The 16670-nt window shown below is 41.5% G+C and overlaps 1 protein-coding gene across 2 annotated transcripts in view; it reads right to left on the reverse strand.

The window, feature by feature from the left end:
* Positions 1-14560: 14560 nt before the first annotated feature.
* Positions 14561-16670, reverse strand: part of XYLB (xylulokinase) — a 43465-nt gene continuing 41355 nt past the window's right edge. For both annotated transcript variants that reach the window (XM_068557654.1, XM_068557655.1), the window contains exon 19: positions 14561-14991. In XM_068557654.1, the coding sequence (XP_068413755.1) occupies positions 14914-14991 (78 nt within the window). In that variant the 3' untranslated portion in view covers positions 14561-14913. The remainder of the gene's footprint in view (positions 14992-16670) is intronic.

A 16670-nucleotide genomic window follows, 5' to 3' on the forward strand; every position in this document is an offset into this window, starting at 1 on the left:
GCAAGAGCGGCCAGGCAGGAGGTGGTGCCTGGAAGTCTGAGTTGTTTCACTTCTGAGCCTCAGTTTCCTTCTACAGAAAGTGAGGAGGTGACGTCCCTGGTGGTCCAGTGGCTAAGATGCCGCGCTCCCAATGCAGGGAGCCCAGGTTCAATCCCTGGCCACCGAACTAGAGCCCATATGCCGTAACTAAGAGTTCACATGCCGCAACTAAAAAGATCCCGCACGCCACAACTAAAGATCCCACATGCCACAACTAAGATCCAGCACAGCTAAATAAAAAAGTATTAAAAAAAAAAAAAAAAGAAAGTGAGGAGGCTAAATAAATAAGCGGGGAAATGTGAGGAGGCTAGATTCCTTCCATGCTTTGCATTATTTTAAATAGCAGGAATCTTATTCAAACGAAATCTTATGTAAAACTCCACCTGTAGAACGTTTATTGCCTTGATTGAAGTTGAAACGAGGGTCCACCACCCCCAATTTCCACAGCACCAGGAACACCTCAGGGACCACACTTTGGAGTCACTGATAGACTATAGGAGGCTATACTGATAGACGCCTGATGGCAAGGAAAGCAACTATGTCTTTTCTAGGGAAGATAAGTCACTGCTTCCTTCCTACTGGAAGGTAGCGACTATAATCCGTGTACCAACAATTAGATTGGCTGGTTCTTCTCTTCTACTTCACATCAAGTCGGGTATCACAATAAAGGCTCAGGGTGGTCCAACTTGCCAACACATCTGTGTCTTCCACCCTGACATCTCTGGGAACTCCAAATTTGTATAACCAACTCCCTACTTGACATCTCTATTGGGCAGCCTATCAGGTATCTCGAAATTGCCCTAGCTAAAGCAGAGTTCCTCATTTACCCCATAAAGCTACTCCTCCAGTTGTCCCTGTCTGAATCAATGGCATAATCAGCCAATTGCTCAAATTGAAATTTTATGTCATTCTTGATTCCTCCCATATTCAGTCCATCAGCAAGTTGGTTTCAAAAACACATCCACGGGGGCTTCCCTGGTGGCGCAGTGGTTGAGAATCTGCCTGCCAATGCGGGGGACACGGGTTCGAGCCCTGGTCTGGGAAGATCCCACATGCCGCGGAGCAACTGGGCCCGTGAACCACAATTACTGAGCCTGCGCGTCTGGAGCCTGTGCTCCGCAACGAGAGAGGCCGCGATAGTGAGAGGCCCGTGCACCGCGATGAAGAGTGGCCCCCGCTTGCCACAGCCGGAGAAAGCCCTGGCACAGAAACGAAGACACAACACAGCCATAAATAAAATAAATAAATAAAATTTAAAAAAAAAAAAAAAACACATCCACGGGCTTCAGGAAGCCACGGGAGGATTTGAAGAAGGGGCGAAATGTGAAGTGAGTTCCATTTTAACAGATCATTTCAGTTGCTATGTAGAAGATGTATTTTAGCCGGGCGAGAATGAAAGCAGGTGACAAGTCAAGATCGCTTTCAGTTCACTGCTGTTGCAGTGGTCCACATGTGAGATGCTGGGTGGTGATAGTATATATGGAAGAGAACTGGCTTGATGCTGGATGTGTTGGGGTTTTTTTGTTTGTTTTTTAAAATTTATTTTTGGTTGCATTGGGTCTTTGTTACTGCGCACAGGCTTTCTCTAGTTGCAGCGAGCGGGGGTTGCTCTTTGTTGTGCGCGTGCTTCTCATTGTGGTGGCTTCTCTTGTTGTGGAGCATGGGTTCTAGGTGCGCGGGCTTCAGTAGTTGTGGCACGTGGGCTCAGTAGTTGTGGCTCGTGGGCTCTAGAGCGCAGGCTCAGTAGTTGTGGCACACGGGCTTAGTTGCTCCGCAGCATGTGGGATCTTCCCGGACCAGGGATTGAACCCGTGTCCCCTGCATTGACAGGCGGATTCTTAACCATTGCGCCACCAGGGAAGTCCGATAAACTCTTAAAGTAACCACAATTTTTGTAATTTTATTTGGAGACCTCTTCACTTAAATACACAGAAGTGGCCCCAGCCTCTCTCAGCTCCTGAAAGGCCCTTGGTTAAAGATATGCCACAGTGGGTAATTATGAGAAATACAGGGCGATATACATTAGTATATATTAGTGGGTAATTTAGGTACAGCAATGCATTAAACAATTTCAGGGGGTACCATTAATAGGATGGGTGCATGGCTTTTTTGGCAATACAATTCCCCCAAAACTTATCCATTTATTTCCAATCTGTCCCATGTGCTGTCAACATCAAAAGTTATTTCCCAGACATTTCAAACTGTTTTCTTTTCTACCTTGCCCCCATAGTTCTTCTTCCCACCCTCTCTCTTAACTTAATGGTGGCTACCTTGAGGTCAACTAAATTAATTGTCTTGGATGGAAAGGTAACTGTCTATAACTCTCAAAACAGATTAGGTTATGCTGTGCTAATGGAAAATCCCCAAACCCCAGTGGCTCAAAACAACAAAATTTATTTCTCAGTCATACTGCGTGTCCATTGGGGGTCACCAAGCAAGCTGTACTCATTATAATAACTTAGGGACACAGGCTAATGGAGGCAACATTTTGATACGTGCTTCTTTACTGCAGAGACAGGGGAAAGAGAGCCTGGTAAATTACATCCACGCTCTTAAAACTTCTACCAGATTCCGAGAAGATGGGGGGCTAGGTTGGTGGCTGCATAGCTTTTGAATCTTCCAAAATTCTCACAGAGCAACTACATAGAAGAAAACAACAACAACAACAAAAAACCCCCCAGAAAATCCATGTACATTTACAATAAAACTAGGTGACAAGGTTTCCCCCCAAACACCAAAATACAAGCAAATGGAGACAACTACAAACTATCAATAGCAATAAAAGATTCATGCAGTAGCATCTGTACAAGGGGAAGCTGAGGAACAGGGTGGAAGAGGTACCTGGGAAAAACAGAATCCCAAAATAGCTAAGAGATATTCATTGGAAAGCATGGCTCAATAACTTTAGAACAGTAGGTGAAACTAGGAGGGGTTTTCTCCAATCCAAAAGCAAGTGAATGCAAAGAGACTCTGGTAAGAATAGAAAGAGCTAGAACAGTCTGTCCCTGTGAACTCTTAAAACTGACCAGCCAAACCTCCCTTTTAGGTCAGGCTCCTCCAAGGAGGAGAAACTTCTGGAAGTGGAACCAAAATCAAGCTGGATAAGATGTTTTACTTCCAGCCATCATGCAGTAGCTGGAACGGTATTTGCCCTTTGGAGCCATAACAAGAAAACCGGACAAAATATAGGAGGCAACTGTTTGTTTCTGGACCTTGTACAATCCTCTAATCCCTGGAAAAAAAAAGACAGTCAAAGTGAGGCTTATGATTGCCCCTGCTTTCTGCCTGGAGACAAATTCCAGTCCACAATGCAGGAAGTGCATCCCAAGCAGAGCCTGGCAACCTTGTCGAGTTGGGGACAGAGAGAGAGGTTGGAGATCGGGAGATGGGGAAGGCTGCAGCAAACTGAAGGGGCAGAGTACAGAGTGGAGGGAGCTGCAGAGAGAAAGCTGGAGGTCTTGCAGAAGAGTCTCCTTGGGGCTTTTGCTGAATTCTAGGTTTCACATACATAGAATGAAACTCCATGAGGTGAGGGAAGAAAGAAAGCAAGCTGAATAGTTCCAGGACTGGCACAGGATAGTTTTTAGTCCTAACCAGCCAAAGTGGAAAGTCCTCACTGAACACCCAGGACACTGAGAGTAAAGACTCAGAGGGTCACTCCATGGCAGTGGAGCTAAACTAGCCCTAGAATCAAGGCTACTGTAAGCCCACACTACCAAGCTTTGAAATGATCAAGCTGATCTATAAGTAACTTAAATACCTACCAGACAACAGGTCAACACTTTTTAAAGGAATTTAACAAATCTGGCACTGTATAATAAAAAATTTAATTAAAAAATGTTTTTAAATTACTAGATATGAGAGGAGGCAGGAAAATATGACCCATCAGGAGAAAAATCAGTCAATAGAAACAGAAATGACATAGATGATGTCATTACCAGTCAAGGATTTTTAAAAAGCTATTATAAATATGCTGAAAGATTTCTGGGAAAAGTGAACATAATGAAGAGAGAACAAAATATCTCAGAAATGGACTTTCTAGAGAGAAAATAACTACAGTGTCTTTCTAAAAAAAGATTAATTAGGTGGAACTACCATTTTTTCCTGTTTTCCTAATGCGTGATCTCATCTTCACTACTTCTTCTGTCTTTTTTGTTCACTAGTTTATTATTATTACTGCTTTTTGAGTTGTATTTTTAATTCATTTAACTCTTACACTTTTATTTGTACCAATGTTACTGCATTTTAAAGCTATACTTCACCTATCACTGCTTTAATTATATCCCATAGATTTCATTATGTCTTTTTTTTTTTGGCCGCACCATGCGGCTTGCAGGATCTTACTTCCCTGACCAGGGATCGAACCCAGGTCCTGGCAGTGAAAGCACCGAGTCCTAACCACTGGACCGCCAGGGAATTTGCTCAGTCATTTTTTTAGATGCTCTGTAATTTTGGTTTATAGTTTCCCTTTGCCCTAGTACTTTCATAGAAAGTATGGATGGGACTTTAAAAATATTTTATTAATTTCTCATTCTATTCTGATTAAAGAAGATGGTATTATTTCTGTTTTGTGGAAATTATAGAAGTTTTCTCTGTGGTATATAGTAAATATTCATTTTTTTGGTGAGTGAGAATAATAGGTGTATTCTCTATTATTTATTTAATACTCCCTATTATAAGGTGCAAAGTAATCTCTTCAGAAGACATATAGATTCTGTTGGAATCTATAGGTGGGACTCAAAGAAGTTCATTTAAAGTTGACAAGCCAAATCATTGAGGCTGTAACATTCGTAACTCATATATCTTCACTGTGAATCGTGGCTTTTAGCATTATAGTGTCCTTCTTTGTCTTGTCTTTTTCCCGAATTCTACCTTGTCAGATATTGAAATTGTAAGCTTTGCTTTTTATAATTTGTATTTGCCTGGTATATTTTTGTCCACCCCTTTACTTTTTAGCCTTTCTGGATCACTTATTTTAGGTGTGTCTCTTGTAAATAATAGACGGTAAGATATTAGTTTGTAAGCCAAGCTGAACTTTTTTTTAAAATGATGAGTTGAGTTTTCATTTACTAATACGACTCATATGCTTGTCCTTATTACGTTCACTCTGTATATGATGCTACATTTACTCCCTTTTTCCTTATTTAAGCGTTGATATTTGGTTTGTCAGCTTGAAATGATGTTCTTTGACTTGCACATATTGCCTTTGCAACAGAGCTCTTTGTACTGTCTTTTTCCTTCTTTTTGATTTATTTAGTTATGTTACTTCTACTGTGTCAAAGCACATGCCATTTGATACTCTTCCACCCTTATCCCCACTTTCACTTTGGTCTTAGATCTAAAACTATTCAATGCTCACTACCAGTCCTTTTGCTGAAGTTTCCCCAATCATCTCCTAGCTGGATGAAGCTTGTTTTAGTAGAATCCTAAGGGGGTTATGAGTACAATATTTCCTGAGCTCTTTTTAAACATCCTTGATACTTAAAGGGCAGCTTAGCTGGACACAAACACTTGGTTCATATTTTTTCTTTGAGTTTCTTGAAAATGTTGCTCCCTTGCTACTTGCTTTTTGAAAAGTTTGATGCCAGCCTGATCTTTCCTGTGTAAGAGACTAGGCCTTTTGGCCTAGAGAATATTCCCCCTCACCTTCAAAGTGTAATAGTTTGCTAGGATGTGTCTCAGTTGATCATTCTGGGTCAATTTTCCAAGTAACAAGATAGGCCCTTTCAAGATATAGATTCAGGAACTTCCCTGGTGGTCCAGTGGCTAAGACTCCACGCTCCCAATGCAGGGGGCCCAAGTTCTATCCCTAGTCAGAACGTGCCACAACTAAGACCCGATGCAGCCAAATAAATAAATAAATATATTTTTTAAAAAGATATGGATTCAGGGCTTTTGTTTTTAGGAATTTCTCTTGGGTTAGTTTTAAATATCAACCCTGTTCCATTGTCTTATATTTTAGCTTCAAAAGCTCCAACTTTAACTGTGTTAGTTTTTCTTTGCCTGTCTTCTTTGTCTATCATTTTCTTTCTGGGCCTTCCCAGCTCTTCCTTTATGTTGTTTTTGCTGTCTTAGCTTTTTTCATTCCTATCTTCTATATGCTTTATGGTACTTGCAGTCGTTCCTATTTTCATTTGGGTATGTTGTAATGTAGTCTTCATTATCTAGGATGATTTTACCTTTTTGTTCAAATTCTTTCCCAAGTTTGGTCAGTTCTCTTTCCATATATGCTTGTTGATTTTTCATTTTTACTCTGAGTTTCTGAATTTCTGACCTGTGGTATTCTTTCATAGCCACCATTGTTTTTTATTTTAAAGTTCATGTTGGAGGGTTGTTCTAGTTTACACTCTTTGTTCCTTTTTATTTGGTGTATTTCATTAGCTTGAAAAGTTATGATTCTCACTTTGTTTTCTTCCCATATTTGTGTAAATAGTGAGTTCCTTTTTCTATTTATGTTGACGTCCTTGTAATAATGGGCAACTCTATGGGGGCAGGGGTAAAATGGGGAATGGATTGAGTGGCTTTCTGTTTCTTAGTAGAAAAGAGACCTTTTAGTGTTGGCCAATAATGTAATTTCTTTTTTTTTTTTAATCAGTCATCAATTTTAAAAAAAATTTTTTTAATTTATTATTTATTTATTATTTATATTTTAGGCCGTGTTGGGTCTTCGTTTCTGTGCGAGGGCTTTCTCCAGTTGCAGCAAGTGGGGGCCACTCTTCATCGCGGCGTGCGGGCCTCTCACTATCGCGGCCTCTCTTGTTGTGGAGCAGAGGCTCCAGACGCTCAGGCTCAGCAGTTGTGGCTTACGGGCCCAGTTGCTCCGCGGCATGTGGGATCTTCCCAGACCAGGGCTCGAACCCGTGTCCCCTGCATTGGCAGGCAGACTCTCAACCACTGCGCCACCAGGGAAGCCCCAGTCATCAATTTTATACACAACAGTGTATACATGTCAATCCCAATCGCCCAATTCAGCACACCACCATCCCCACCCACCGCGGTTTTCCCTCCTTGGTGTCCATACGTTTGTTCTCTACATCTGTGTCTCAACTTCTGCCCTGCAAACCGGTTCATCTGTACCATTTTTCTAGGTTCCACATACATGCGTTAATATACAATATTTGTTTTTTCTCTTTCTGACTTACTTCACTCTGTATGACAGTCTCTAGATCCATCCACGTCTCAACAAATGACTCAATTTCGTTCCTTTTTATGGCTGAGTAATATACCATTGTATATATGTACCACTACTTCTTTATCCATTCGTCTGTCGATGGGCATTTAGGTTGCTTCCATGACCTGGCTATTGTAAATAGTGCTGCAATGAACATTGGGGTGCACGTGTCTTTTTTTTTTGTTGTTGTAATTTTTTAAAATTAATTAATTAATTTATTTATTTTTATGGCTGTGTTGCGTCTTCGTTTCTGGGCGAGGGCTTTCTCTAGTTGTGGCAAGCGGGGGTCACTCTTCATCGTGGCGCACGGGCCTCTCACTGTCACGGCCTCTCCTGTTGGGGAGCACAGGCTCCAGACGCGCAGGCTCAGTAATTGTGGCTCACGGGCCCAGCCGCTCCGCGGCACGTGGGATCCTCCCAGACCAGGGCTCGAACCCGTGCCCCCTGCATTGGCAGGCAGATTCTCAACCACTGCACCACCAGGGAAGCCCCTGCATGTGTCTTTTTGAATTACGGTTTTCTCTGGGTATATGCCCAGTAGTGGGATTGCTGGATCATATGGTAACTCTATTTTTAGTTTTTTAAGGCACCTCCATACTGTTCTCCATAGTGGCTGTATCAATTTACATTCCCACCAACAGTGCAAGAGGGTTCCCTTTTCTCCGCACCCTCTCCAGAATTTGTTGTTTGTAGATTTTCTGATGATGCCTATTCTAACTGGTGTGAGGTGATACCTCATTGTAGTTTTGATTTGCATTACTCTAATAATTAGTGATGTTGAGCATCTTTTCATGTGCTTCTTGGCCCTCTGTATGTCTTCTTTGGAGAAATGTCTATTTAGGTCTTCTGCCCATTTTTGGATTGGGGTATTTCTTTCTTTAATATTGAGCTGAATGAGCTGTTTATATATTTTGGAGATTAATCCTTTGTCCGTTGATTCATTTGCAAATATTTTCTCCCATTCTGAGGGTTGTCTTTTGGTCTTCTTTATGGTTTCCTTTGCTGTGCAAAAGCTTTATTAGGTCCCATTTGTTTATTTTTGTTTTTATTTCCATTACTCTAGGAGGTGGATCAAAAAAGATGTTGCTGTGATTTATGTCGCAGAGTGTTCTTCCTATGTTTTCTTCTAAGAGTTTTATAGTGTCCGGTCTTACATTTAGGTCTCTAATCCATTTTGAGTTTATTTTTGTGTATGGTGTTAGGGAATATTCTAATTTCATTCCTTTACATGTAGCTGTCCAGTTTTCCCAGCACCACTTATTGAAGAGACTGTCTTTTCTCCATTGTATATCCTTGCCTCCTTTCTCATAGATTAGTTGACCATAGGTGCATGGGTTTATCTCTGGGCTTTCTATCTTGTTCCATTGATCTATGTTTCTGTTTTTGTGCCAGTACCATATTGTCTTGATTACTGTAGCTTTGTAGTATAGTCTGAAGTCAGGAAGTCTCATTCCTCCAGCTCCGTTTTTTCCCCTCAAGACTGCTTTGGCTATTCGGGGTCTTTTCTGTCTCCATACAAATTTTAAGATGATTTGTTCTAGTTCCGTAAAAAGTGCGATTGGTAATTTGATAGGGATTGCATTGAATCTGTAGATTGCTTTGGGTAGTATAGTCATTTTCACAATATTGATTCTTCCAATCCAAGAACATGGTATATCTCTCCATCTGTTGGTATCATCTTTAATTTCTTTCATCAGTGTCTTATAGTTTTCTGCATACAGGTCTTTTGTCTCCCTAGGTAGCTTTATTCCTAGGTATTTTATTCTTTTTGTTGCAATGGTAAATGGGAGTGTTTTCATAATTTCTCTTTCAGATTTTTCATCATTAGTGTATAGGAATGCAAGAGATTTCTGTGCATTAATTTTGTATCCTGCAACTTTACCAAATTCATTAATTAGCTCTAGTAGTTTTCTGGTGGCATTTTTAGGATTCTCTATGCATAGTATCATGTCATCTGCAAACAGTGACAGTTTTACTTCTTTTCCAATTTGTATTCCTTTTCTTTTTCTTCTCTGATTGCTGTCGCTAGGACTTCCAAAACTATGTTGAATAATATTGATGAGAGTGGACATCCTTGTCTTGTCCCTGATCTTAGAGGAAATGCTTTCAGTTTTTCACCATTGAGAATGATGTTTGCTGTGGGTTTGCCATATATGGCCTTTATTATGTTGAGGTAGGTGCCCTCTATGCCCACTTTCTGGAGAGTTCTTATCATAAATGGGTGTTGAATTTTGTCAGAAGCTTTTTCTGCATCTATTGAGATGATCATATGATTTTTATTCTTCAATTTGTTAATATGCTGTATCACATTGATTGATTTGCAGATATTGAAGAATCCTTGCATCCCTGGGATAAATCCCACTTGATCGTGGTGTATGATCCTTTTAATGTGTGGTTGGATTGTGTTTGCTAGTATTTTGTTGAGGATTTTTGCATCTATATTCATCAGTGATATTGGTAATTTTCTTTTTTTGTAGTATCTTTGTCTGGTTTTGGTATCAGGGTGATGGTGGCCTCATAGAATGAGTTTGGGAGTGTTCCTTCCTCTGCAATTTTTTGGAAGAGTTTGAGAAGGATGGGTGTTAGCTCTTCTCTAAATGTTTGATAGAATTCACCTGTGAAGCCATCTGGTCCTGGACTTTCGTTTGTTGGAAGATTTTTAATCACAGTTTCAATTTCATTACTTGCGATTGGTCTGTTCATATTTTCTGTTTCTTCCTGGTTCAGTCTTGGAAGGTTATACCTTTCTAAGAATTTGTCCATTTCTTCCAGGTTGTCCATTTTATTGGCATAGAGTTGCTTGTAGTAGTCTCTTAGGATGCTTTGTATTTCTGCAGTGTCTGTTGTAACTTCTCCTTTTTCATTTCTAATTTTACTGATTTGAGTCCTCTCCCTCTTTTTCTTGATGAGTCTGGCTAATGGTTTATCAATTTTGTTTATCTTCTCAAAGAACCAGCTTTTAGTTTTATTGATCTTTGCTATTGTTTTCTTTGTTTCTATTTCATTTATTTCCGCTCTGATCTTTATGATTTCTTTCCTTCTGCTAACTTTGGGTTTTGTTTGTTCTTCTTTCTCTAGTTCCTTTAGGTGTAAGGTTAGATTGTTTACTTCAGATTTTTCTTGTTTCTTTAGGTAGGTTTGTATAGCTATAAACTTCCCTCTTAGAATAGCTTTTGCCGCATCCCATAGGTTTTGGGTCGTCGTGTTTTCATTGTCATTTGTCTCTAGGTATTTTTTGATTTCCTCTTTGATTTCTTCAGTGATCTCTTGGTTATTTAGTAACGTATTGTTTAGCCTCCATGTGTTTGTGCTTTTCACGTTTTTTTCCCTGTAATTCATTTCTAATCTCATAGCGTTGTGGTCAGAAAAGATTCTTGATATGATTTCAATTTTCTTAAATTTACTGAGGCTTGATTTGCGACCCAAGATGTGATCTATCCTGGAGAATGTTCCATGTGCACTTGAGAAGAAAGTGTAATCTGCTGTTTTTGGATGGAATGTCCTATAAATATCAATTAAATCTATCTGGTCTATTGTGTCATTTAAAGCTTCTGTTTCCTTATTTATTTTCATTTTGGATGATCTGTCCATTGGTGTAAGTGAGGTGTTAAAGTTCCCCACTATTATTGTGTTACTGTCGATTTCCTCTATTACAGCTGTTAGCAGTTGCCTTATGTATTGAGGTGCTCCTATGTTGGGTGCATATATATTTATAATTGTTATATCTTCTTCTTGGATTGATCCCTTGATCATTATGTAGTGTCCTTCCTTGTCTCTTGTAACATTCTTTATTTTAAAGTCTATTTTATCTGATATGAGTATAGGTACTCCAGCTTTCTTTTGATTTCCATTTGCATGGAATATCTTTTTCCATCCCCTCACTTTCAGTCTGTATGTGTCCCTAGGTCTGAAGTGGGTCTCTTGTAGACAGCATATATATGGGTCTTGTTTTTGTATCAATTCAGCAAGCCTGTGTCTTTTGGTTGCAGCATTTAATCCATTCACGTTTAAGGTAATTATCGATATGTATGTTCCTATGACCATTTTCTTAATTGTTTTGGGTTTGTCTTTGAAGGTCCTTTTCTTCTCTTGTGTTTCCCACTTAGAGAAGTTCCTTTAACATTTGTTGTAGAGCTGGTTTGGTGGTGCTGAATTCTCTTAGCTTTTGCTTGTGTGTAAAGCCTTTGATTTCTCCATCAAATCTAAATGAGATCCTTGGCAGGTAGAGTAATCCTGGTTGTAGGTTCTTCCCTTTCATCACTTTAAGTATATCATGCCACTCCCTTCTGGCTTGCAGAGTTTCTGCTGAGAAATCAGCTGTTAACCTTATGGGAGTTCCCTTGTATGTTATTTGTTGTTTTTCCCTTGCTGCTTTCAGTAATTTTTCTTTGTCTTTAATTTTTGCCAATTTGATTACTATGTGTCTCGGCGTGTTTCTCCTTGGGTTTATCCTGTATGGGACTCTCTGTGCTTCCTGGATTTGGGCGGCTATTTCCTTTCCCATGTTAGGGAAGCTTTCGACTATAATCTCTTCAAATATTTTATCTGGTCCTTTCTCTCTCTCTTCTCCTTCTGGGACCCCTATAATGCGAATGTCGTTGCGTTTAATGTTGTCCCAGAGGTCTCTTAGGCTGTCTTCATTTCTTTTCATTCTCTTGTCTTTACTCTGTTCCGCAGCAGTGAATTCCACCATTCTGTCTTCCAGGTCACTTATCCGTTCTTCTGCCTCAGTTATTCTGCTATTGATTCCTTCTAGTGTAGTTTTCAGTTCAGTTATTGTATTGTTCATCTCTGTTTGTTTGTTCTTTAATTCTTCTAGGTCTTTGTTAAACATTTCTTGCATCTTCTCGATCTCTACCTCCATTCTTATCCCGAGGTCCTGGATCATCTTCACTATCATTATTCTGAATTCTTTTTCTGGAAGGTTGCCTATCTCCACTTCATTTAGTTGTTTTTCTGGGGTTTTATCTTGTTCCTTCATCTTGTATATAGCTCTCTGCCTTTTCATCTTGTCTATCTTTCTGTGAATGTGGTTTTTGTTCCACAGGCTGCAGGATTGTAGTTTTTCTTGCTTCTGCTGTCTGCCCTCTGGTGGTTGAGGCTATCTAAGAGGCTTGATGGGAGGTTCTGGTGGTGGGTAGAGCTGACCGTTGCTGTGGTGGTCAGAGCTCAGTAAAACTTTAATCCACTTGACTGCTGATGGGTGGGGCTGGGTTCCCTCCCTGTTGGTTGTTTTGCCTGAGGCAACCCAACACTGGAGCCTACCTGGGCTCTTTGGTGGGGCTAGTGACAGACTCTGGGAGGGCTCACGCCAAGGAGTACTTCCCAGAACCTCCGCTGCCAGTGTCCTTGTCCCCATGGTGAAACAGAGCCACCCCCCGCCTCTGCAGGAGACCTTCCAACACTAGCACGTAGGCCTGGTTCAGTCTCCCCCGGGGTCACTGCTCCTTCCCCTTGGTCCTGATGCGCGCACTATTTTGTGTGCGCCCTCTAAGAGTGGGGTCTCTGTTTCCCCCAGTCCTGTCGAAGTCCTGCAATCAATTCCCACTAGGCTTCAAAGTCTGATTCTCTATGAATTCCTCCTCCCGTTGCCGGACCCCCAGGTTGGGAAGCCTGACGTGGGGCTCAGAACCTTCACTCCAGTGGGTGGACTTTTGTGGTATAAGTGTTCTCCAGTCTGTGAGTCACCCACCCAGCAGTTATGGGATTTGATTTTACTGTGATTGCGCCCCTCCTACCGTCTCATTGTGGCTTTTCCTTTGTCTTTGGATGTGGGGTATCTAAAGTGCACAGGCTCAGTAGTTGTGGTGCACGGGCTTAGTTGCCCCGTGGCATGTGGGATCTTAGTTCCCTGACCAGGGATCAAACCCCCACCCCCTGCATTGGAAGGCGGATTCTTAACCACTGGACCACCATGGAAGTTCCTCTCCTGAATCTTTGACCTGCTGTTGATAGGTTGTTATCTTCAGCTTCTTGTTTCCCTCTTTGCCTTTATCCACCAAGCCCGCAAGGGACACCACTCCCTTTCTAGATGACTTCATCTTTCTCACAAGTGATATCTCTGGTCCTACTCATTTTCTAAACCCCTTCCCTTGACTTCCCACAAGGGTAGTCTCTGTCCCTGCTCTGATCCACTAGGTCTCAAAGCTGTTGCAGCACTTTTCTGCTCTGGGTGAGATCACAAGTAGTTTGGTTTAACTGAAGTCCCAACATAGGTGCGGGCCTGTGGCAGAAGAAAAATCTGGAGGATTTTGCAGGAGGCAGACTTTCTATGGAGGCTTCTGCAATAATTTGAGCAAGAAATAAAGTAAAACAGGGAGGGATGGAGAGAAAGGAACTGCTTTAAGAGTTACCAAAGGAATAACAAAAATCACTTGGTGACTGATTTGATGTGGGAAAGCAGATATCTGAGTTTTGGGTTTGGGTTCCTGAATGAATGAATGGATGGTTGGTGGTACAAATTCACTGAAACAGGAACTCTGGAGGACGAGGTTTGGGGTAGGGCAAGGGAAGATAAGCGGAGTCTGGGGCTGCCCTGGTGGCACAGTGGTTAAGAATCCGCCTGCCAATGCAGGGGACACAGGTTTGAGCCCTGGTCTGGGAAGATCCCACATGCCACAGAGCAACTAAGCCCGTGCGCCACAACTACTGAGCTTGCGCTCTAGAGCCCATGAGCCACAACTACTGAGGCCATGTGCCACAACTACTGAAGCCCGCGTGCCTAGAACCCATGCTCCACAACAAGAGAAGCCACCGCAATGAGAAGCCCACTCACCACAACAAAGAGTAGCCCCCACTCTCCACAACTAGAGAAAGCTCGAGCGCGGCAACAAAGACCTGAAGCAGCCAAAAATAAATAAATTTTTTAAAAAAATGATAAAAATGACTCAAAATTAAAAAAAAAAAAAAAAAAAAAAAAAGGATAAGCGGAGTCTGAAGTACCCTGTGAGAATGCTGGCTGACTCCAAGGGGAGTTCTGGCTGGAAACACAGAGCTGGGTGTTACTAGTATATAAGTAGCAGTTGAAGCCCAGTGCTAGATGAAATCATCAAACAAGAGAGGACAGAATTGGAGGGAGAGAGGAATGAGAACAGAGATTTGGGGCCCAGCAATCATTAAGGAGTAGACAGAGCAGAAGTAACAGTAAAGAAGAACGAATGAATGACAGATCAGGAAAGGAGGAGAAAAGTTGGAGAGTATGGCTATCAGAAAGACGACAAGGAGAAAAATAATTACTGCAATGGATTAAGACATATAAAGTATGTTAAATATATCATATTGATACTAAAAATCTAGTTGCTGTTAGAGGATGCTTGGCAATCAACTCATCATCCTGAAAACTAGTGAATAAAGAGGAAAGAATCTATTTATTTTGCTTTGTCTCTCCCATTCTGCTGATTTAGGTCCCGAAAGGGAAAAAGTCACAATTTTTATTGGACATATCCGGGGCTCAGTGTTATCTTGCCTCCTGGGATAAAAGACAGGAAGAGAGATGCTTTCCTGCCCTGGGCACAAGGGCACAGGGACACAAGCTGTGTTCAGAAGGATGTGCTAAGGTGGGCTTTAAGGTGGTCCTGGGCAGGTTGGAGCACCACAAGGGGCCAGGTGGGCAGGCAGAGCTGCTTAGAACAGGGAAGAGGATCCCTGCTGTCCAAGGCCACGTCTACAAGTGGAATCAGTGAGACTGGGCCGGCCTGTGGAATTCACTCCGGAGGCCCCCGGGTCTGGGTCAGGATTCTCTGCTCAAGCATGGCATACCGCTGGAGGAGGGCCTCATAGACCTGGAGGGGTGGAAAGAGCAGTTTAGGATGGCGAAGGGAAGGTGCTCTTACATCTCTTTGCAACTTGCAATTTAAAAAATTCTACATCCCATGTACTTGCAATTTAAATTTTTTGCTGGGCAGAAAAAAGGAAGTGTCAATTCACAAAAGAGGAAATGCTAGTAGTTCTCAAACCTATAGTTTAAGATCTTTAAAAAATGCAAATTATGACAAGAAACCAGTTTTTGTTATCAAATCTACAAAATTTTTAAAAATTCTGATGAAGGTACCTGGAAATGGCTGTTTCATTGCACAGTTGGTAGAAGTTGGTGGTGCAACCCTTTTGTAAATCAATTCAACTTTATATTTGTACTAAGGGGCTTGAAAATGCCCATGGCTTTTGACCGAGTTATTCTACTACTTCTGCAAAGCTCTCTTAAGGAAGTAATCCTAAGTGTAGGGTGCTAGGCCCACCAAAGGTCCTCTTAGACACCACTAAACATTCAGACTCATTAGACTACCATGGGCCACACCTTGGCCCTCAAAAGGATACAATGGAGAAACATGCGTGTTGGCACAGTGGCTGCAGGAGACCATGAACAGTTTGAACAGGTGTCCAGGAAAGGGTATCTTTGCCTCCCTTCCTTCTTCCCTCCTTGCCCCCCAGGTTACAGCTCGGGTGCAAGGAGATGAAATCCACATCTTACAGGTGCAAGAACCACCCTGGCTTTGAAACCTCATGCCCCACAGGAGTATCCCTTGTTAACAACTCCATAGACAAGAGCCACGCCCGTGAGAAGTCACTGTACTCAGGGAGCCCTAAGTATGTCTTCCCCTTAGATATTTATCTTTTCCCATTCCCGATGCAGTTTCCTAATTCAAGGCCATTTTGACACAGCAATGTTGCCTAGTAACACTGTTGACATTCCACTTTTATTAAGTCTCAAAGGAAGCAGAGCTAGAACATTAACCAAAAGTCAAATTCTCATGCAGAATAGGGAAAGGTTTTGTTAACCCTTTACCCACATAGGTTAATTATAATAATTGAAAAACTAGAAGCAACCGCTCTAAGACATGGAAAATGCTCGAGAAAATATGGTTCATTAGCCAGATAGAATATTATGCAGTCATTAAAAATAACATGTATGTTCCTGTGCACCTCTGCCAATTGCATGATGATTAGTGCCTTAGCCCATTCTGGGTGCTATAACAAAAATACCGTAGATTGAGTAGCTTATAAACAACAGAAACTTGTTTATCGCAGTTTTGGAGGCTGGGAAGTCCAAGATCAAGATGCCAGTAGATTCTGTCCGGTGAGAGCCTGATTCCTAGACAGTCATCTTCTTGTTGTGTCCTCACATGGGGGAAAGGGCCAGAGATCTCTCTGGGGCCTCTTTTGTAATGACACTAATCCCATCCTGAGTGCTCCAGCCTCATGACCTAATCACGTTCATAAATTCCCACCTCCTAATACCATCACTTTGGGGGTAAAGATTTCAATTCATGAATTTTTAAAATTAATTAAAAAAAAAAAAACCAGTGGAGGCTAACACAACATTGTAAAGCAACCATACTCCAATAAAAATTAATTAAAAAAAATGAATTTTGGAGAAGCCCAAACAGTCTGTAGCAATTAGGAATTTATCTTTTTACGTGCCATTATCTCCCATTATATCCCAAACACACAGAGATGGTGTGTT

The sequence above is a fragment of the Eschrichtius robustus genome, chromosome 12, assembly GCF_028021215.1.
Source record: "Eschrichtius robustus isolate mEscRob2 chromosome 12, mEscRob2.pri, whole genome shotgun sequence".
Lineage (NCBI taxonomy): Eukaryota > Metazoa > Chordata > Mammalia > Artiodactyla > Eschrichtiidae > Eschrichtius > Eschrichtius robustus.